This window comes from Schistocerca piceifrons, chromosome X (assembly GCF_021461385.2).
Source record: "Schistocerca piceifrons isolate TAMUIC-IGC-003096 chromosome X, iqSchPice1.1, whole genome shotgun sequence".
Taxonomy (NCBI): Eukaryota; Metazoa; Arthropoda; class Insecta; order Orthoptera; family Acrididae; genus Schistocerca; species Schistocerca piceifrons.
This window is the reverse complement of record NC_060149.1, coordinates 892,758,041-892,780,829: the sequence shown is the minus strand read 5'-3', so window position 1 is coordinate 892,780,829 and position 22,789 is coordinate 892,758,041. Positions and strand designations below refer to the sequence as shown.

The 22,789-nt window shown below is 43.2% G+C and overlaps 1 protein-coding gene across 2 annotated transcripts in view; it reads right to left on the bottom strand.

Annotated features, from left to right (window-relative positions):
* The window catches only part of LOC124721348 (eukaryotic translation initiation factor 2D), a 177,817-nt gene that overhangs the window by 143,241 nt on the left and 11,787 nt on the right, over positions 1-22,789 (bottom strand). Inside the window, exon 2 of one of the 2 annotated variants that reach the window (XM_047246270.1) lies at positions 4,881-5,003. The exons of the other annotated variant lie outside the window; for it this stretch is intronic. Coding sequence (XP_047102226.1) covers positions 4,881-4,897 — 17 coding nt within the window. The 5' untranslated portion in view covers positions 4,898-5,003. The remainder of the gene's footprint in view (positions 1-4,880; positions 5,004-22,789) is intronic. 2 annotated transcript variants of the gene reach the window in all.

Genomic DNA, 22,789 nt, shown 5'->3' with positions numbered 1-22,789 from the left:
AAACCGTGTAAAGTGCCACAAAGCCAAGTGTCCAAAATGTTTGCGTAAAACATAAGTCATTGTGCTAAGTGCATCTAGCGGATTCCAATTATTTCAGCAAACACTACAGCAAAGCTGTGTGTAGAAAACATGCGCATATAATATGGACCTGTATAGTAAATGTGTCTAGAAGGTTCGACAAAATGTTATTATATCAAAGTCTACAGTTTAGGAAACTTGTTAGAATGAGCAACGATAAATTAGCATGATAATTTTTTGTTGAAATAAGTAATGTATTAAGCATAATATTAATCCTGTGGTGCATCTGTCCACTGCAGCAGACAGTTGGGCGTTTTCAATCAGTCCTGAGGCTGCAAACGCACAGTCCATTCCCGTAGACCAAGGCCGCACAAACACGGAAAACTGCACGCGTGCAAAGCGAGGTGCAGCGAGTGCCTGCACAGTGCATCGGATCAACTCGGCATACTTCGCCTCAACTCGGCTTGCTAGGTGAGGCCGACGCTGTGCGCTGCCGAATGCGCTGCCAGACGGCTTAGTCAACATAGGAATACGTAAGCGCAAGACAATTACCAGAATAATGGAACCATCTGCTCCAAAAAAAGGGAAAATTGCCGAAAGTAAATTTAAACCGGAATGGGAACTCTCCTACTTTTTTGTGCGTTGTGACGATAAATCCAAATGTCTAATCTGCGGTACACTAATTACGTGTGTCAGAAAATCGTCTATTGAAAGGCACTACAGCAAATTGCATTCAGAAAAGTATAGTGATATAACAGGGGATGCCAGAGAGGAAGAATTACGGAAGTTGCAAACTCTTGCAGAAGAGAATTCTGTATCTACAAACGAGGTTTGTTGCAAGTACTTTAGCATGTATATTTTGGTTAAAGGTCATGCGAAAAGAAATAACATTTGTTTAGATTCCTTAGTTTTCGTTTTCGCATAAATTATTTCTAACACATCTTTTTTTCTCTACTTTAGGGTGAAGAAGATGAGGGGTGTTGCGAAAGGACTCTCAGAGCTAGTTACAAAGTTGCACTACGTTTAGCAAGAGCTGGGAGGCCATTTATGGACGGACCATTAATAAAAAACATTATGTTGGGCGTAGTAGAAACAATGAATCCCACATTAGCTCCCGCGTACAGCAGAATACCACTTTCCAGAATGACAATACATCGGAGAATCAACGACATTGCTGAGAATTTGCACGAACAACTAGCAGCCAAAAATTGAAAACTTCCTAGCGTACTCCATCGCACTTGAGTCCACGGATATTAACGACACGGCTCAGTTAGCAATATTTTTGCGTGGCATGGACGACGACCTACATGTAACGGAAGAGCTCCTGGATATGATTTCGTTGAAGGATACTGTTACAGGGGCGGATATTTTAGCAGCTGTTGAAATGGCAGCTGAAGGAATAGGACTCCCTTGGGAAAAGCTGTTTTCCGTAACCACAGACGGGGCACCAGCAATGTGCGGTAAAGCAAAAGGGTTTATTGGCATACTGCGGAAAAAAACTTAACATGCCGAATTTACCTTCCGTTCATTGTTTTGCACAGCAAGAGGCTCTTTGTGCGAAAGTTATCGGTCTTCAAGATATGATGAAGGTAGTGATGCGTATCGTGAACTACATTCGTTTTCATGGACTCATCGTCAATTCAAAGAATTTTTGATTTCCTTTGAAGAGGAGTATCCAGATATTCCCTACGACGCTGAGGTGCGCTGGCTGAGCAAAGGGAAAGTGATTTCCAGAATTTTTCGACTACGTCACACTGTGGCTCAGGTTTTGGAGAGCAAAGGACGTCCGGAGCCACTTTTTCATGACCCTGAATGGGTAGCTGATTTAGGATTTTTAGCAGATATTATGGCCCTCCTAAATGATTTAAGTCTCAAACTCCAAAAAGAAAACAATCTCATCAACGATATGATCAGCAAAATAAACGCTTTCCAGTATAAACTGAAGCTCCTCAAAAACAAAGTTTCAGAGAAAAATACTCAACACTTTCCTGAACTAGGTAAGCGAGATACAAATTGTACCTTTATTAAAACAGCCTGATTTTTATAACCGCTCTAATCAAAACGGTACTATTTTATGTTTGACAGCATCTGTGCAGGAAGCAGCGCGCTTTGAAAAATACGTCGACGTGCTACAATCCCTTGAAAATGCATTTAACGCCCGATTCCAGGTAATGTGCCGGTGTATGACATACAGCTAAATAAAAGAGATTGCGTTACATATGCAAGTGTAACATTACATTAAAACCAATAGTACACATTACATGTTTATTAAAATATATCGCATTTTAGTACTGGGAAACAACGGCTTACATTCTTTCATTTATTAACATTGGCTTTGTTATTGTTTCAGGAAATTACCTACCTGCAGACAATTCTCGATGTTTTTCTGAAACCTTCTTCGATGGATATTGAAAGTGCGCCTTCAGATTTACATTTCGAACTAATTGATTTGCAAAGCGATGTTCACCGAAAGGATGTGTTTTACCATACAAAAAGTTTGCTCCAATTCTACCAGAATTTGCCGAAGGAAGAATTTCCCAAGTTACACAGAGAAGCAGTGAAGATTATTTCTATGTTTGCTTCCACTTGTGTATGTGAAAGGTTTTTTCTGTTTTGTCTTGTACAAAAACTAGATTGCGTGCGAGTATTTCTAACTGTAATTTAAAAAATTCTCTCAGAATTACGTCAGTCAATCTCTTGTTCCAGATCTTAGTAACATAATTGCAAACAAAATAAAGAGCACATAGGAAGATACATTTGTGTTGGAACCAAATTTAAAATTGTTACCATTACAGTTACTATATAAATCTCTTTTGTACCGGTACACCAAACTAAGCTCTCCACCTAGTGTACATTAGTGTTTGGCAATGACGAAGACAACAGGGTAAAAGCTTTGAAACAGGTCGAGACAGGCGGCGCGAGCGACACAAGCTAAGGAAGTGAGAGGCAGCGCTGTTGCGCAAAGCCGAGGAGTGGGGGGTCTGCACCGTCGTCAACATAGCGCAGCCGTCTTCTGCACTCTGCGATGCACCGGTGCATGCACCTTGTGCGGCCCTGCTGTAGACTATGCCTACTGGCGCATTGCAGTGCCCTGCATGTATTTGCAGCCTCAGGACTGATTGAAAACGCCAAAGAAGTGGCCATTAGCGGCTGTCCACTGCAGTGGACATGTGCACCACATGGTTAAATAGTTATTGTCATAAATAGACCTCTAAGGTTCTAAAAATCTTAAATTAAGTACCTAAAATAGGTTTTATCACTTACAAAAGTAGGTTATAAAAATCACAAAATAGGAAACCAAAATCTGACATAACTGTCGAGAAAAATACATTGACAAAAATCCACATTATATTACTGTCCATGTCCATAATTACGGTTACAGTAAATAACTAATACTTTCTCCAGATTTTCCGTTGCGAAACTGCATCTCTTGTCTTAATAGGATCTTATATGCTGGGAATGAGCGTTCCCCGTCAACAGATGTTACCGGAGCATATTTAAATGACGGTATTAGGCGCATTGGGACTGCACACTCATGTTCCGTTGATTTATCTGATAAGATGTCACTGTGCAGAGAGTGGTTAGTCCTGGCTTCATTTGTAGCACGTTCTTTAGTTTCTCCCTAACCTTCATACCAATAGAACCTGGGACCAAGTTGATTTTTTCTGTCACGTCTTCTATCAATCGCAGTTAACACTCTAGAGCTTTCATAATTGGGACCAAAAATGCATAATGAGATTTTATGCATGAAATTCCGTTGGAAATTGTTGGGTCCTTTAGAAGATCTTTAGCTGAAGTAATGCTCACTGTCTCTTCCTACAATTTAAGAACAATGTTCTTAATATCTTCCATATGCTTGCTGTAATACTCCACGGCCTCTAACCACGTTCTCCAGCAAGTATGTACGAGTTCTGGTGGAAGTGGTACGTTGCGAAGTTCCTCTCGAAATAACTAGATTCTTATAGGTGCATCAATAAAACCCTTTTTGATGGTTGAAACTAGCTTATTTACATGAGGAAATTCTAGACACATCGTCTCAGCTACGCGATTCATGGCATGGGCAAGACGTGATATGGAGCGAGGCTGGGTAAAATAATTTAAACAATTTAACAGTAGCAATCACGTAGATTAGAAGTATTTCATTTTCATCTAGGCAGTTAGGGGAACGTAATTTGAGGGCTTTATCAACCAAGCGAGCAACTGTTTCTTGGTTAGTCTTTTTTAGCTCCTTGCTGCAGATCAGATAAGGTACAGAGCGAGTGCCAGGATCTAACTTTCCAACAACCAAATTAGCCACATATCGACCTTGTCTGTCAGTTGTCTCATTGACAGAGATCCACATGTATGAATCGCCTGAATCTTCACTATTCCTGCTCAACGTATTTTCATATAAAGTATCTAAATAGTGGTTTCTCAGTGTCAATTCTTATGGAATACTGAGGTCACAGTATTTCTCTAGAAAACTTTTCAACTGGCTATTTTCGGCCGCACTGAATGGTATATGTTTGCTGTAACAATGGCTCGACACAGGTCAAGATGAAATTCGTTTTTGTTAGTCGCATCTGGTTTTATTACAAACGTTTGTTTAAAGGTTTTTTTTTAATTGCCTGATGTTTAACCCTGCAACATGCTAATTTAAATGCGACCTCTGTTCAGAAAGTACCTAAAAACAAAAAGAAATGAGAAATATTTTGTGGAGGAATTTATATACAAGATCTACTTAGCTAAATTAACTTACATTAAAGATTTACAAACAATATTTGTGCATTCGCATGTGTCTGGTCCAGGTTAACTCGGGAGAAACAGTGGTATCACTGTTCTCTGAGTGGGCGTAGCAGATAAAAGATTAACATTTTACTTACGTCTTTGTCGCACACATTGCAGTGAATAACTCTTCCGTCAGTAAAGAAATCAGGAAATTCTTGTAACCACAGACGAATCAGAAATGAGGAGCGCCGGAAGAAAAACCGATAAATCCACATTTGCTGTTAATACAGAAAGTAACAAATAGTGATCTCGTGAGTGGTTGCACAAGCTATGAAAAGAAGAAACACACCATGATGCAGTAACAGGAAACACTATTCAGAGTGTCCAATCGATTGCCAGATTTCTCTCTTTCTATTACCCAGATATTAAACGCAACAAAAGGGAGATATCTGGTTGTGATCCGATCGTTTGGAGTTATCGGATCGTGCTCCGACCGCATTGGATATATCAGGTTTTCTGTAGGCACCGTAGTTCGATACTATCGTACTGCGACTATAGGAGTATTTCGACACTGGTCATTTGCTGCCAGTCAAGTGAGGCAAACATCCAGACAGTAATACGGCTTCGTCATACCTACACATAACTCGTTGGGGTTGTGGTATTGTGGGGTGTAAAATGGATGAAGGACGCATAGTGAAAGATATTAACATAGGCGTGCGGCGACCCAGAAGACGAGAAAGGAAAACAGCAGTGGAACGAGCAAACCGGTATGTATGGTAATCGTATTGTCGTACTACATTATTGGGGCATGTGGCCTTCATGGGTTATAAGGGTTGCTTGCTTTTCGTAGGCATCGTGATGCTGATTCTCTAGGATTAGACCTTGCATTGCCTTGCAAGCATAATTCAGCAAAGTTACAATGTTCAAAAATAGCGATGAAATATCTTCTTCGAAACAGGCAAAGGTTTTATAATAATCATTCAAAAGTGGCACAGGACGTGTTCCTTACTCGTCTAATTGTAGCACATGCACCACGACGGCGACGAGAAAGTACAGTATTACCAGGAAAGGAGAGGGGACGTGCATTTAGTACCACATATTACCTAACGGATGTAAGACAAAATAGACCTACATGTATGTAAGGAATTGCTTATGAAGGTGTTTTCTGTTAAAAAGGATAGGGTGCATGCAATAGCTCACTAAGACAGTGTTTGGGGGACGGATTCCTAAAGGAGGACAACGTGGGGACCGGAAGTCCCTAAAATCAGCTGAGAAGAAGGCAAAATTGAGAGAATTTTTAGGTAAACTTCCGGAAACCGAGAGCCACTATAACAGACGTAAATCCAAAGTATTTATTTGTCCTGTGAGCTAAGTCAAAGGAAACTACAGAAACTATACAACGGTTCTGTAGCTCCGCATTTGCAGATCAAGATGTCTATGCTTCACGAGGTATTTACGCGCTCGTTTAAAATTGGTTTTCAGTCACCTTCCTCTGATGCCTGCAGTGCATGCATTGTACTAGCACGAAAAATAAAAGATGCAACCGATACTTATAGCAAGAGAGTCTTAATAACGAAGAAACGAGTACATACCTTACGTGCAAAGGTATTTTGTAACTCGTGTAAAACCAATGATCCTGATTCAGTGTCATTCTGTTTTGACTTACAAGACCAACCCCTGCCACGAACACCTAGCCAAGAATCATTTTATGCAAGACAAATCAGTTTCTATACTCTTTTGTTTCGTTGGAGTGGACTCGAGGAACCAAGCGTTTTATTAATGGACCGAGGACGTAGGCGGCAGAGGAGCTACGGAGGTTGGTCCAGCACCGCTACATTACTTGGATTCGTTGGAATTGGACGGAACAAGAATGTTGAGGTTATTCTGTGATGGGTGTGGGGGTCAAAACAAAAATTCCCACATTATACGCACCATCATGTTTTGGCTTGTCAACAAATCACCAGCACAATTAGAGGAGATAAATTTGGCATTTCCAGTAAGAGGTCATAGCTTTCTCCCGGCAGACTGTGTTCGGTCGAGTTGAGAAGCACCCTAGGACAACGCCGGTTATTACACAAATTGACTAATATCAAACAATTTTCAAGGAGCATGGTACTGTACGAACCTTAGGACAGGACTATGTCTTATAAAATATTAAATCCCTTGGAGAATCCTACAAAAAGGTCCCTGGGTTAAGGGACATAAAACGATGGGACTCAAGAAATACGTCATTCAGGGTGAAGAACAGACAGGCAAAAACATTATTCCTATTAAAATGCTACAGGAATTAAAAGCACGAAACTCTCGGAAACGAAGAGGTTCTATATTTTTAAGGGCCGCAGAAACCATCCACAGACATTGCAGACTGTACTTGTACGGCATAGTCCGACAGCGGCCAAGAAACATGACGTGCGAGGTTTGCTGGTCAAGCAATTTGGAAGGGACTGGGCAATGTATGCTCGTTTCATGTGGTACAAGAACCTGCTTAATGACAGTGAAATCCACGAAGAAGATGCAGATGAAGGAACAGTACCTGTAGATGAGGAGTTTGATTGTTTGGAAGATGAGCTGACATTGATGATATAACTATATTGCATTACGTAATTATAAAACGTGTTTGTTGACAATAAAACTTGCCTCGTGGTCTTAATAGTGTATTCCTTGCTGGACTACTCCAGGGCGGTCGGATCAAAGTCCGATATTTCCGACCAGTTGGATCAAAACCAGACATCTCCATATGTTTTCACTGAATGTCCTGGGTGTTGCATAAACATCTATTGAAGGACTATAATGTTCTATATCGTACTTTCTGCTCCTATATTTTGGTATTATACCACAATCAGCACTTGTGCAACCGCATTAAGCGTTGTTTTCCGAGCGTCAAGTAAGTGCTTCCCGGGAGTTATCGGATTTTGATCCAGTTGAGATTTCCATTTGACGCTATAAACACTTGTTCTTACGTTTTATTGAAAATTATTTTGTGGCAGCATGTATTACCCCCGGATCTCCCCCCTGCACGCGAATACAGCAAAAGTGGATTTATCGGGTTTTGTTCTGGCGCTCCTCAAATTATTTGGAGCTGGCTACTTTCGGCAGGCTTGGCTTTCCACAAATACACTGTCATTGTGAAATATTTTACCACTCCAAGAAACACGCTGACCGACTGAATGAAGACAGTACAGATGTTTTAAACCGGCTGTTCCGACAGGGCAGGAAGACGCCGGAGGCAGATCACAAGGCTCCTCCATGCCCTGCCGGCCCATTTGACGGTTCACAGCAAAGAACAAAGCTCTGCTGACCAGAGCGGGCTGGAACACCCTGCCATAATGCTGACGTCGTCTGACTCATGATTGGCGTTCACGCATGCAAACAAACCAGTTATCATTCCATTACTGTTTTCTACTTAGCCGGGAAGATCGGAACAGTAGTTTTAGTCACAAAAATTTTTGTGAATGGATTTTTAAAAATTAGACACAGTCATGTTCTAACATGAAATTAGATATTTTTAGGATTTTTAAAACAGATACAACCATCTTCTAATATATTAGGTATTTTAGGTACTATAAAATTACAATTTTCGATAAAATATTAGCGCAATTCTTATCTGGGAAGACCAAGAGAGAATGTTAGTTATAAAAAAATTTTATTTAATTGGTTTCTTAAAATGTACGATCAGGTACTAAGCTGAAATTACGTATTTTTAAATGCTATAAAACTAGCGTTTTCGATCATAAATTGGCGTAATTCCTGTATGTACAACTTTTATTGCCTTTATTTAATGTGGAACAAAATAGATTTTACCTAAAATCCGATGTCTAGTTATACCTCGCAAAATCGTAGGGATTAGCATATACCAAACCAAAGTACTCGTTCAAGTCAAATATGAAAACATTTTTTGCAGGGTCAAAATGATTCCTTTGCGCCGTTTTAGGAATGTCAGAAACTCCGCAGTCCTATTGTCAAACAGCCATGTAAAATACTACAGGGATATAGTATCTTATGAAAGAAAAAGGGAAATGTACCTGTTGACAAGAACAAATGAAGATCCTGCTGTAATTGCACTCTACAAAAGCCACTCAATATACACTATGTAATTAAAAGTATCCGGATACCACAAAAACATACATTTTTCATATTAGGTGCATACTGCTGCAACCTACTGCCAGGTACTCCGTATCAGCGACCTCAGTAGTAATTAGACATTGTCAGAGGGCAGAATGGGACGTTCCGCGGAACGCATCGACTTCGAACGTGGTCAGGTGATTGGGTGTGGCAAACGTCTGTACGCGAGATTTCCACACTCCTAAACATTCCTATGTTCACCGTTTTCGATGTGATAGTGAAGTGGAAACGTGAAGGGACACGTAAAGCACGAAAACGTACAGGTCAACCTCGACTGTTGACTGACAGAGACCGCAGACAGTTGAAGTGGGTCGTAATGTGTAACAGGCAGACATCTCTCCAGACCATCACACACGAATGCCAAACTGCATCTGGATTCACTGTAAGTACTATGACAGTCTGGCGGTAGGTGATAAAATTTGGCTGCTCATAAGCCACACATCACGCCGGTAAATCCCAAAAGGTAAATGCCAAACGACGTCTCGCTTGGTGTAAGGAGCGTAAACAATGAACGCTTGAACAGTGGAAAAACGTTGCGTGGAGTGGCGAATCACGGTACACGATGTGACGATCCGATGGCAGGGTGTGGGTATGGCGAAAGTCCAGTGAACGTCATCTGCCAGCGTGTGTAGTGCCAACAGTAAAATTCGGAGGCGGTGGTGTTATGGTGTGGTCGTGTTTTTCATAGAGTGGGCTTGCACCACTTGTTTTGATGGCACTATCACTGCACAGGCCTACACTGATGTTTTAAGCACCTTCTTGCTTCCCACTGTTGAAGAGCAATTTGAGGACGGTGACTGCATCTTTCAACGCGATCGAGCACCTTTTCATAATGCAAGGCCTATGGCGGAGTGGTTACACGACAATAACATACCTGAAATGGACTGGACTGGCCTGAACAGAGTCCTGACCTGAATCCTATAGAACACCTTTGTGATGTTTTTGGAACGCCGACTTCATGCCAGGCCTCACCGACCGACATCGATACCTCTCCTCTGTGCAGCACTCAGTGTAGAATGTGCTTTCATTCCCCAAGAAACCTTCCAGCACCTGCTTGAACGTATGCCTGCGAGAGCGGAAGATGTCATCAAGGGTAAGGGTGGGCAAACACCATTTGAATTACAGCATTACCTATGGAGGGCGCCACGAACTTGCAAGTCATTTTCAGACAGGTGTCCGGATACTTTTGATCACATAATGTATATCTAGATTCTTCGCGCATGCGCAGACGAGCAAGTGGTTAGCACAGCTGACAAACGGCGCGAAGGTCTATGTGAATTGTGTACCTCTCTCCTGCTTAGCGAAAAGTAATACAGCAGGTTGTCCGTCCGACAAAAGTTAATGCGTGAAATATCTGCAATTTTCGGTAAGTATTATTTGAAGCTTTATCTCGGTTATACAATTTATCGAAAGCTGCTGCTATTCTAAGCCATTCCTCTTCAGCTGTTGAAGTCCATAAGATAGTAGAAGTGAAGGTTCTCACTTTTTTTATTCAGTAATACAGGAAACAAGTACATTCAAATACTTATCCCTCAGAGTAACGGATTTCACACCATGCATCTATTATCAGTTTAGACAGATTCGAAACTGAAATACGATGTGCAAACGACAAGATCTTTTAAGATTCGCTAGTCGCCAGAAATCGCAATGTAACTGTTAATCTGGAGAGGAATAAAATATGACAGTTTTCTGCTAATATAGTTGAACGAACAATCGTATGAAAAATTATACACTCAAAATTAAAGTCTTGCTTTCTGATTGGCGAAATTGCTTCTCTCGGGCGAATATTTGGCTCAATGACGCGATGACAGCTTGTCAAAATAAACTGAATCCATTCTCTCAAAATTTTAAACTGTTGTGGATCCCCGAGCCTCATCTCCATCAATAAGTAATAACAGTCCTTTTCCTGGTCCCTTCTTTGAAGCCACGGCCAAACCCAGTAGCTTCTATTTTTAGCCGCGTCTTTCTTCCGATTTTTTTCTTTATGATGAAAGCCTCAGCTACGGTAGTAAGACCAACGCGATATCTTCTTCCATCCTTCTGAGCCTTGCCTGCTGAAAGTATTTAAACGGCTTTCATAACGAGGGTGTTTACACATGTGAGCGACTTATAGTTTCATATAAACTGTGTGAAAACAATTAGATGTAGCATCATAGTGACCGTCTAAAGTACAAATAAATATAGTGCCCTTAGAAAAGACATAAAATACCAGACAGTCTCGAAAATGAACTAAAGCCTTCGATTCACGTGCTGGACGTTGTCAACAAACACATCAAACATGCAAAGCAGATGACGTGACAGGCACGTGCCGTATAAACACTTTTTTGTGGTTGGGTGTTCTACCGCATGGAGCGCTGCAGTAAACGACTTTCTTGTGAGAATAGCACGTCTAGTGTAAAACGGACTTGGCACAGCTGCTAAGACATTTCGAATGCTGTCGTGTTTAGTTGTGTTTCGTGATGTTAAACAATTTTTTATCAAAAAGTAACTTGTTTTCACGTGTGTTTGTAGACTTTTTCCCGCAAAACTAATACCAAGAATTTTAGCGGCCGTGACAACACGGAACTATTCACGAGGGATATCAATACCATAATGTATCAGATGCGCTCAACTCTATAATACCAAATAACTAACTCTACAGAGATTCCTCTGCATACAATATATGATCTGTCTTTTATGAAAGAATTTGCTCAGAAAACAAATTTTCTCAAACAAAATAATGGAATCTCTGTCACGCTAAAGAGTATATTGGAACTTCCTCAGTATTTATGGTCCAAAGGTTTTAAGTATGTAATGACAGGAAAAATCAACCAAGACCCTCTGGAACGTCATTTTGGAATTGTGTGGTATATAACTTGCGACAAACTGTGTGTGAGTAGATTTTCTGCAATAACATATGTTGTGCGCGTATGTCCCCATAAAGATGGCTATATCTGCATCCGGGAACTGTGAACCAAATTCAGATGCGTTTATGTGCTAAAGAAATGGAGGTCTGAAAGAAACGCATTAATTTATTTGCAGAGGTCAAAATGGTGATAGCGGACTGGGAGAATGATCTTCCTATTCCGTATGAAGACTACATTCCAAAACAATATTTAGTTCGTCACACAGCAGGTGTCAATGTCAAAAGACGTAATAAACAGATCAGCTGTGTGAAGTGTGCTCAAATCCACAAAAATTGCAGCCTTCACCACCATAAAGGACTTCAGCTCAGTAGATGGACTTTATCTGAATTATCCGTCCGAAAGCGTTGTCAACATTCTTTTACAGGCTAAAGTAGTTCTTGAAAAGAAACTCTCCCCCAACTGAAATCTATGGGGTGGTATTTTATGAGTGTTTAGACAGCACTGACGAAATTGTTTTAGGAACATGTGATTTGGGATGTTGTTGGAAGATAAACTTCACCTTGCCAGTACATTAATTTTCCATTTCATGAAGTATCGCTTTTTCTTTCACGCGCGGGAAATCAGCAGAGCTCTTGTCAGCGAAGACTGGGAAGTCATCACACAAGCTTTCCAAAGTTTCCGACAACTAACATCTACAAATTATATGGGTAAGTTTATCTTTTATCTCCTATGCTTTGTTGTTGTGGTCTTCAGTCCTGAGACTGGTTTGATGCAGCTCTCCATGCTACTCTATCCTGTGCAAGCTTTTTCATCTCCCAGTACCTACTGCAACCTACATCCTTCTGAATCTGCTTAGTGTATTCATCTCTTGGTCTCCCTCTACGATTTTTACCCTCCACGCTGCCCTCCAATACTAAACTGGTGATCCCTTGATGCCTCAGAACATGTCCTACCAACCGATCCCTTCTTCTGGTCAAGTTGTGCCACAAACTTCTCCCCAATCCTATTCAATACTTCCTCATTAGTTATGTGATCTACCCATCTAATCTTCAGCATTCTTCTGTAGCACCACATTTCGAAAGCTTCTATCCTCTTCTTGTCCAAACTATTTATCGTCCATGTTTCACTTCCATACATGGCTACACTCCATACGAATACTTTCAGAAATGACTTCCTGACACTTAAATCAATACTGGATGTTAACAAATTTCTCTTCTTCAGAAACGCTTTCCTTGCCATTGCCAGCCTACATTTTATATCCTCTCTACTTCGACCATCATCAGTTATTTTGCTCCCCAAATAGCAAAACTCCTTTACTACTTTAAGTGCCTCATTTCCTAATCTAATTCCTTCAGCATCACCCGACTTAATTAGACTACATTCCATTATCCTTGTTTTGCTTTTGTTGATGTTCATCTTATATCCTCCTTTCAAGACACTGTCCATTCCATTCAACTGCTCTTCCAAGTCCTTTGCTGTCTCTGACAGAATTACAATGTCATCGGCGAACCTCAAAGTTTTTACTTCTTCTCCATGAGTTTTAATACCTACTCCGAATTTTTCTTTTGTTTCCTTTACTGCTTGCTCAATATACAGATTGAACAACATCGGGGAGAGGCTACAACCCTGTCTTACTCCCTTCCCAACCACTGCTTCCCTTTCATGTCCCTCGACTCTTGTAACTGCCATCTGGTTTCTGTACAAATTGTAAATAGCCTTTCGCTCCCTGTATTTTACCCCTGCCACCTTTAGAATTTGAAAGAGAGTATTCCAGTCAACATTGTCAAAAGCTTTCTCTAAGTCTACAAATGCTAGAAACGTAGGTTTGCCTTTCCTTAATCTTTCTTCTAAGATAAGTCGTAAGGTCAGTACTGCCTCACGTGTTCCAGTGTTTCTACGGAATCCAAACTGATCTTCCCCGAGGTTGGCTTCTACTAGTTTTTCCATTCGTCTGTAAAGAATTCGTGTTAGTATTTTGCAGCTGTGACTTATTAAGCTGATAGTTCGGTAATTTTCACATCTGTCAACACCTGCTTTCTTTGGGATTGGAATTATTATATTCTTCTTGAAGTCTAAGGGTATTTCGCCTGTTTCATACATCTTGCTCACCAGATGGTAGAGTTGTCAGGACTGGCTCTCCCACGGCCGTCAGTAGTTCCAATGGAATATTGTCTACTCCGGGGGTCTTGTTTCGGCTCAGGTCTTTCAGTGCTCTGTCAAACTCTTCACGCAGTATCGTATCTCCCATTTCATCTTCATCTACATCCTCTTCCATTTCCATAATATTGTCCTCAAGTACATCGCCCTTGTATAGACCCTCTATATACTCCTTCCACCTTTCTGCTTTCCCTTCTTTGCTTAGAACCGGGTTTCCATCTGAGCTCTTGATATTCATACAAGTCGTTCTCTTATCTCCAAAGATCTCTTTAATTTTCCTGTAGGCGGTATCTATCTTACCCCTAGTGAGATAAGCCTCTACATCCTTACATTTGTCCTCTAGCCACCCCTGCTTAGCCATTTTGCACTTCCTGTCGATCTCATTTTTGAGACGTTTGTATTCCTTTTTGCCTGTTTCACTTACTGCATTTTTATATTTTCTCCTTTCATCAATTAAATTCAATATTTCTTCTGTTACCCAAGGATTTCTACTAGCCCTCGTCTTTTTACCTACTTGATCCTCTGCTGCCTTCACTACTTCATCCCTCAAAGCTACCCATTCTTCTTCTACTGTATTTATTTCCCCCATTCCTGTCAATTGCTCCCTTATGCTCTCCCTGAATCTCTGTACAACCTCTGGTTCTTCTAGTTTATCCAGGTCCCATCTCCTTAAATTCCCACCTTTTTGCAGTTTCTTCAGTTTTAATCTACAGGTCATAACCAATAGATTGTGGTCAGAGTCCACATCTGCCCCTGGAAATGTCTTACAATTTAAAACCTGGTTCCTAAATCTCTGTCTTACCATTATATAATCTATCTGATACCTTTTAGTATCTCCAGGGTTCTTCCATGTATACGACCTCCTTTCATGATTCTTAAACCAAGTGTTAGTTATGATTATGTTGTGCTCTGTGCAAAATTCTACCAGGCGGCTTCCTCTTTCATTTCTGTCCCCCAATCCATATTCACCTACTATGTTTCCTTCTCTCCCTTTTCCTACACTCGAATTCCAGTCACCCATGACTATTAAATTTTCGTCTCCCTTCACAATCTGAATAATTTCTTTTATTTCATCATACATTTCTTCAATTTCTTCGTCATCTGCAGAGCTAGTTGGCATATAAACTTGTACTGCTGTAGTAGGTGTCGGCTTCGTATCTATCTTGGCCACAATAATGCGTTCACTATGCTGTTTGTAGTAGCTTACCCGCATTCCTATTTTCCTATTCATTATTAAACCTACTCCTGCATTACCCCTATTTGACTTTGTGTTTATAACCCTGTAGTCACCTGACCAGAAGTCTTGTTCCTCTTGCCACCGAACTTCACTAATTCCCACTATATCTAACTTCAACCTATCCATTTCCCTTTTTAAATTTTCTAACCTACCTGCCCGATTAAGGGATCTGACATTCCACGCTCCGATCCGTAGAACGCCAGTTTTCTTTCTCCTGATAACGACATCCTCTTGAGTAGTCCCCGCCCGGAGATCCGAATGGGGGACTATTTTACCTCCGGAATATTTTACCCAAGAGGACGCCATCATGTAATCATACAGTAAAGCTGCATGCCCTCGGGAAAAATTACGGCTGTAGTTTCCCCTTGCTTTCAGCCGTTCGCAGTACCAGCACAGCAAGGCCGTTTTGGTTATTGTTACGAGGCCAGATCAGTCACTCATCCAGACTGTTGCCCTTGCAACTACTGAAAAGGCTGCTGCCCCTCTTCAGGAACCACACGTTTGTCTGGCCTCTCAACAGATACCCCTCCATTGTGGTTGCACCTACGGTACGGCTATCTGTATCGCTGAGGCACGCAAGCCTCCCCACCAACGGCAAGGTCCATGGTTCATGGGGGGGGGTCCTATGCTTTAGTCTGTATTATTGATTGGTAGGTGCATCTATCGACGATTTTTTGCACATTAAGCTGTATCTCCGTCACTATATTTTATTTGCTTATTATGTGTGACCCGATGTTTCATAATTGCCTTAAGGGACGTCAACGTCTTATATTTCAATGCAGATGGCATAGTTCACTTATTTTGTCCAATACAGCGTTTTAAAATTGTGTAAGACCGACTAGTGCATACACTGTGATCAAAAGTATCCGGACACCCCCACAAACATACATTATTCATGTTAGGTGCATTGCACTGCCGCATACTGCCAGGTACTCCATATCAGCGACCTCAGTAGTCATTAGACATCGTGAGAGAGCAGAATGGGGCTCTCTGCGGAACTCACGGACTTCGAACGTGGTCAGGTGACTGGGTGTCATTTGTGTCATACGTCTCCAAGTGAGATTTCCACACTCCTAAACATCCCTATGTTCACTGTTTCCGATGTGATAGTGAAGTGGAAACGTGAAGGGACACGTAAAGCACAAAAGCGTACAGACCGACCTCGTCTGTTGCCTGACAGAGACTGCCAACAGTTGAAGAGGGTCTTAATGTGTAATAGGCAGACATCTGTCCAGACCATCACACACGAATTCCAAACTGCATCTATGACAGTCTGGCGGTAGGTGAGAAAACTTGGCTGCTCATAAGCCACACATCACGCCGGTAAATACCAAACGACGTCTCGCTCGGTGTAAGGAGCGTGAACAATGAATGATTGAACAGTGGAAAAACGTTGTGTAGAGTGGCGAATCACGGTACACGATGTGACGATCCGATGGCAGGGCGTGGGTATGGCGAATGTCCGGTGAACGTCATCTGCCAGCGTGTGCAGTGCCAACAGTAAAATACAGAGGCGGTGGTGTTATGGTGTGGTCGTGTTTTTCATGGAGTGAGCTTGCACCACTTGTTGTTTTACGTGGCACTATCACAGCACAGCCCTACATTGATGTATTAAGCACCTTCTAGCTTCTCACTGTTTGAAGAGCAATTCGGAGATGGCGATTGCCTCTTTCAACACGATCGAGCACCTGTTCATAATGCATGGCCTGTGGCGGAGTGGTTACACGACAAGAACATCCCTATAATGGATTGGCCCGCACAGTCCTGACCTGAATTCTACAGAACACCTTCGGGATGTTTTAGAATGCCGACTTCGTTCCAAGCCTCACCGACAGACATCGACACCTATCCTCAATGCAGCACTCCGTGATAAATGGGCTGCCATTCCCCAAGAAACCTTCCAGCATCTAACTGAACGTATGCCTGCGAGAGCAGAAGCTGTCATCAAGGCTAAGGGTTGGCAACCACCATACTGAATTCCAGCATTACCAATGGAGGGCACCACGAACTTGCAAATGATTTTCAGCCAGATGTCCGAATTCTTTTGATCACACAGGTTATACTGAAACGTTTCTCACCCAGCGCTTAGGGACAGTAGAGCCGTCTTAGCGGCAGGCCCGCTGAAACTTGACGACTGTCTATACCTCCATATGGTAAAAGCGCGAATGCTAAAAACGTATTGGACATCAATTGGTCCATGAATAAAACTATATTGGAGAATTAGGTAAAGTAGCAGGTGGGGTTTTCCCTGGACTCTGCATGTGACAGGAGCCGTAACTACCTCTCTCCCATTGTAGTCAAAGAGTTAAAAAGAGCCCACTACTCAACACAGTATTACCCAAAAATTGGAAACAGGGTGCAGTAGAAGGAGGCAAATCACATATAAAAGCAATTAAAACAGAGTAGAGGAGGGATAAATGAGGTAGGGACGAGAATCCCCCAGACCACTTTCAAAGAGAAAACTCTGAACCAGTTCAACTGTCCATGAATAGTCCACCAAAATTAGAGAAAAAAAATTCGGAACTCCATGCATAGCATGGAGAGCCAGGAGTAGGAGGCATTTCACTAGGATATGAGCTACTGTCTGTAAGGCTCAGCAACCACAATATGGGGGTGGCTCGTTATGTAAAATAAAACTGTGTTAGTTTGCTGTGACCAATGCAGAGGTGACGTAGAGTGGTGGTAAGGGAGGAATGGGAGGTAGAGCGTCATGCAGCAGTAGTCTCCTTGATAGTGTGGAATTTATTAAATGGGGACGTAGCCCACCAGACGATATTCCATCTCAGAGATTAGAGGCCTTACTTGCACCGCCAAAACCGCACCTGGGATGGTGAAAGTGAATGTAATTGCTTCTATAGCCAATGGTCAGCCAGTTCATTCCCTGGGATACCCGTAAGGCTAGGGACACTGAGAAAGACGGCTGAACCAACTAAACTCAGAGAACAGGTTAGGTGTAGAAGATATCACAAGGTTACAAGAGTAACAAAGATCAATGGCCTGGACACTGCACACAAAGTCAAGAATTGAATTAAGCAATACACAGCTGTAACAGTACATTTTATTATAGAAGTCCGATTTTTGTCTATGATCAGACCATCACCGCGTCAATCTCGGCTAGGCATTTGTATAATCGAAGTAACAGTTATCAACTGTACATTGTTCCATCACTAATTACAGCTGTATATACAAAAAACACGTCTATTTAACCTCACATGCGTTCATGATATCTTCATGCATGAGTATATCACACACAAATGTCTATGAGGTTAAACAGATACATATTTACCTATGTAAAGTCACTATTAGTGATGACACACTCTACACCTGATAATTGTTGCTTCAATTATGCAAATACCTAGCTGATGATGATGATTTGTGTGTTTAAAGGGACTAAACTACATCTAAACTACATCATCAGTCTCCCCTTATCATGAGAGAAACACACAAGTCGAAAAATGGGGGCTTGGTTGCTCCAACTATAGGCGCAAGCCAAAGAGCTTAAAAGGGCGTTACAGTAGTTTTAACATGACAGATAAAATATGGTCAATAGAGATAACCCACCCAACATCTTGCACAACAGGGGCTAAAGGCACAAGGTGAGGATGGAAGAAAGTAACCTGTGGTTGTATGGGGGGTACCTGCCACATGGGGAGTCTCTCCCCTCCCCACAACCACCCTTATACTGAAAGTGGAGTATTGTAGTTTCGTGTAAAATCCGCTCTCCCTCACAAAATGCAACACTTTGGTAGTGGCTGTCTTGTCAAGCACGAGCATCTGAGCTAGTGAGGTACGAAAGCTTAGAGCATGCTGCAGATCAACCAGTAGGGCGCATTCAACAATAACATGTGCTGTTATCAGTAGACTATCGCAGCTGCAGTGATAAGGATCCTCCTGACGCAGAAGGAACTCGTGGGTTAGTCTCATGTGGCCAATGTATAGTCGGCACAACACAATGGCATCCTTCCGAGAGGCCTCGAGATTCGCAGTCGAGCAGCTGACCTGAGCAGACTGCTGCTTTCTGCATATGGCGTAGCTGCCCAAAGATAGCTCTACAGAATGGTCACGAAGAGCTAAGGCGTAACTGCCACTCGTGAACATCTACTGAAGCTCTCAAGCACTCAATGGATAAGAGTCGACGACTCTTAACTTCCGCAACTCCTGTTGCAAACTTCCCTAGTGGAACACTCCCATCCTTTGTTAGGGCCTTTGAAGGTAGTAATAGGGATCCATTCAAATCTGTCATTCCCACGTGCCCCAGGCCTTCTTTCTTTCTCTCGCACTTCCTCTAAGTGCTGCGCATTGCACTGACAGGTCATAGGGACTTCCGATTTATGCAGGGCACACTTTAAAACTATGTGGATCCCTTCCAACCTAGTAAAATTCCTTGTGCTGCGGAGATGTCCGATTCCCCCCCCCCCCCCCCCCCCCACAGCCTATCCCCCCAATTACCCACAGCATGGCTGCAACAGAAGTGACAGATATGCCGGCTGACCCTGCCTATGTCTCCGTCCCACTGACCACATTTCAGGTAGCAGGTGCCGTAAGAAATTGGTAGATCGCCGACCAGCAGGAGCTGATCAAGCTGCTCGTGGAGGGTGACATTACACAAACATGAACACACACACAGGCGCCTGCCGAAAATACTCTGGACATGCCCTCTCTCTCGCCTCTGGCGGCTCGGGCAGCGAAAAAGCCGGAGCTGGAGCTGACAGAGGACACACACGAAATAGAAGACAGACCATGGCAGCAAGTTGGTCCATGCCGCAGGCGCTGCACAGACAACACACGGATAAGTGAGCACACAAGCTGATGAGGCAACTGCCGAGTGCTGTTGCAAACTCCATCAACTTCAAGTAGCAACTCCAACACTACAAACAACCCTGCATATGTAGAACCCAAATGCATCTTCGGCTGGCTACCCACCAGTCATTCGAGCGGTTCTAGGTGCTTCAGTCTGGAACCGCGCGACCGCTACGGTCGCAGGTTCGAATCCTGCGTCGGGCATGGATGTGTGTGATGTCCTTAGGTTAGTTAGGTTTAAGTAGTTCTAGTTCTAGGGGACTGGTGACCTCAGAAGTTAAGTCCCATAGTGCTTAGAGCCATTTGAAACATTTGAACCAACAGTCACAACTACGGAGACTTTAGTCTCCTAAACAAAGTCCAGCATAAAACACAATCCCACAACATATTATTCAAAACTCACTTGGGACCACACCGCACTGTACGTGGTGAGCAAAACAGGTTACATGAATCCACTGAACCTTCTGAAAGAACGGAAGGTAGAGCATTTCACATAAGGAACCGTACTGGAAAAAAAACAGCAATATGTGATCAAGGGGGCAGATCTTCAAACCATGCCCAACACAGTACACCAAGAACTCACTGCCCCAGGCTGGAAGTGCATTCATATAAATCGAATGAGTGAGTTCAGCAAAGTTAGACCTTCACACAATAACATGGTTCAGCTGGCTGACTGTGCCAAATCACACGACCTGCTGAATATAAAGTTATTTCTTGATGGGATCGTATGTGTCACAACTGCCAGTGTTTAGTGCATGCTGGTATTCAGTGTGATGTCGCTCCCCGCCGCGGCAAATTCCCATATGGCCACACAACATAACAGTGCAAACTCACCCATACAGCACAACGCAAAAGCGTGAACTGTGGTGGGGCCCATCCAGGCACCTACAAGGGATGCATTGCGCACAAGGAGTCTCTGATGTGTAAGGCGTAAAACGGCTAACTACACCAATCCTATAACCATCACAACTCCAACCAGACACCCCCTCCCCCCCCCCCCCCCCCCTCGCCGCACCCAGTCAGGTGTTGAATATCCTTTGCTGGTGTGGAGGCTCGCATCCCCAGCACTGCAGGAATGCAGGACGAGCAGAGGGACCTCAGAGCTGCATGCTGCACACTGCACACCTACACACACACACCCCCCCCACCCCACCCACCCGCAACAGCCACACAGCCAAGTCAGACAACACCCAATATCACATCTGTATCAGTTACACCCCAAGATGCAAATAACAACACAATCCTACTCCCCCCTTCCCCCGAGACCCTGAATTGCAGCCCACCATAAGCCACACGAAATGCAACTACACAGGGATAGTCACAGCCACAGAAAAGGTGGAGGACGAGAAACGACTGGAACAAAAGGAATATGGCTACACCACAACAAGAACAAAGACAACAAGACACCAATAAGCAGATACACAACTCTGACACCGACCCACAGTACACAACCACTCACAAGAGAGACCACACTGGCGCCCACAACTACTACACAAACAGCAGACTCACAGGCCAGACAACACCTGATGCCAACCAAAGCTTCAGCAGCTGCCAACACCGCAGATAACGCACAGTCCGACACTTCCAACATCAGTACAACATTCTGAAGAATAATGCAGACATTATTCCCCAGAATCACCACCACCAAAATAGTCATGAAGATTATGAGTCAGGTCACACAACTTTTCACGCAGTTGCATTGGTAGATAACACGCCACTGATGTTAATGCCAGGGACACCTGTTGGGGTCTGGTACCCAAAAAAGACATCAGATCTTCGTCCAGACTTGGGAATGTGATGTATGGCACTCAATGGTCGACATGTACCTCTCACAGTACTCCTGTTTCGGACGTTTTATAAGCTGGTGAACACGGGCATGGACCGCTTAAAGGCTTTCAGCTGCTCTACGGAAGAGTGCCGCTGATGTTGCTGTAGAGCTCGCGAACGCTCTTTAGTTGCCTCAGCGACTTCCGGCGACCACCAAGGGACTGTCATTCGTCGCGGGCACCCTATAGAACGAGGCATCGCGTTTTCCACCGCAGAAACGATCGTTGTAGTGACCTGCTCAACGACGACATCGATGGCACCATGTGGGGGAGATTCAGAGGTGACAGCAGAGGTGAAGGCTTCCCAGTCTGCCTTGTTTAAAGCCCATCTGTTTGGCGTCCAAAGGCATGATGCCAGAGGAGTGACAGGAAGATGGGGAAGTGGTCACTACCACACAGGTCATGTGCTCTCCCGTGAATACAAGGGAGAAAGCCAGAACTGCAAACCGAGAGATCAATGGCGTGGGGGAACCTGTACTTAAGAGGCAGAGGTCGAGTTGTGACAGTAAATTTTTGACCTGCCTACCTCAACCAGTAAGCATGGCGCCACCCCACAAGGGGTTATGCGCGTTAAAATCTCCCATAAGTGGAAAAGGTTTAGCGAGTTGATCAATCAGTGCAGACAATATGTTCAGTGCTACTGCACCATCTGGAAGAAGATACACATTGCAGACAGTTATTTCCTGTGTCATCCATATCCTGACAGCCACCGCTTTGAAAGGGGTTTGAAGGGGCACAGGCTCACTACATACTGAATTCAGGATATAGAGAAACTCCACCTGACACAATTATACTCGCTACAGTTCCTGTAAAATACCTAATAGCCACGGAGGGCAGGGGTCCACATTGCCGGGAACTAGGTTTCATGGAGGGCAAAGCAGAAAGCAGGTGTAAAGCTTAGCGGTTGCCATAGCTCAGCCAGGCGGTGGAAAAAATCGCCACAATTCCACTGGAGGATTACGTGATCGTGAAACTGGGAAAGTATGAAACACTCAATGAGGCAGCCTATGCCTCAGGATCACCGACTGCCACCAGACGAGTGCCTGTGCGATCGACATTCATTGTCGGCTGGGGCC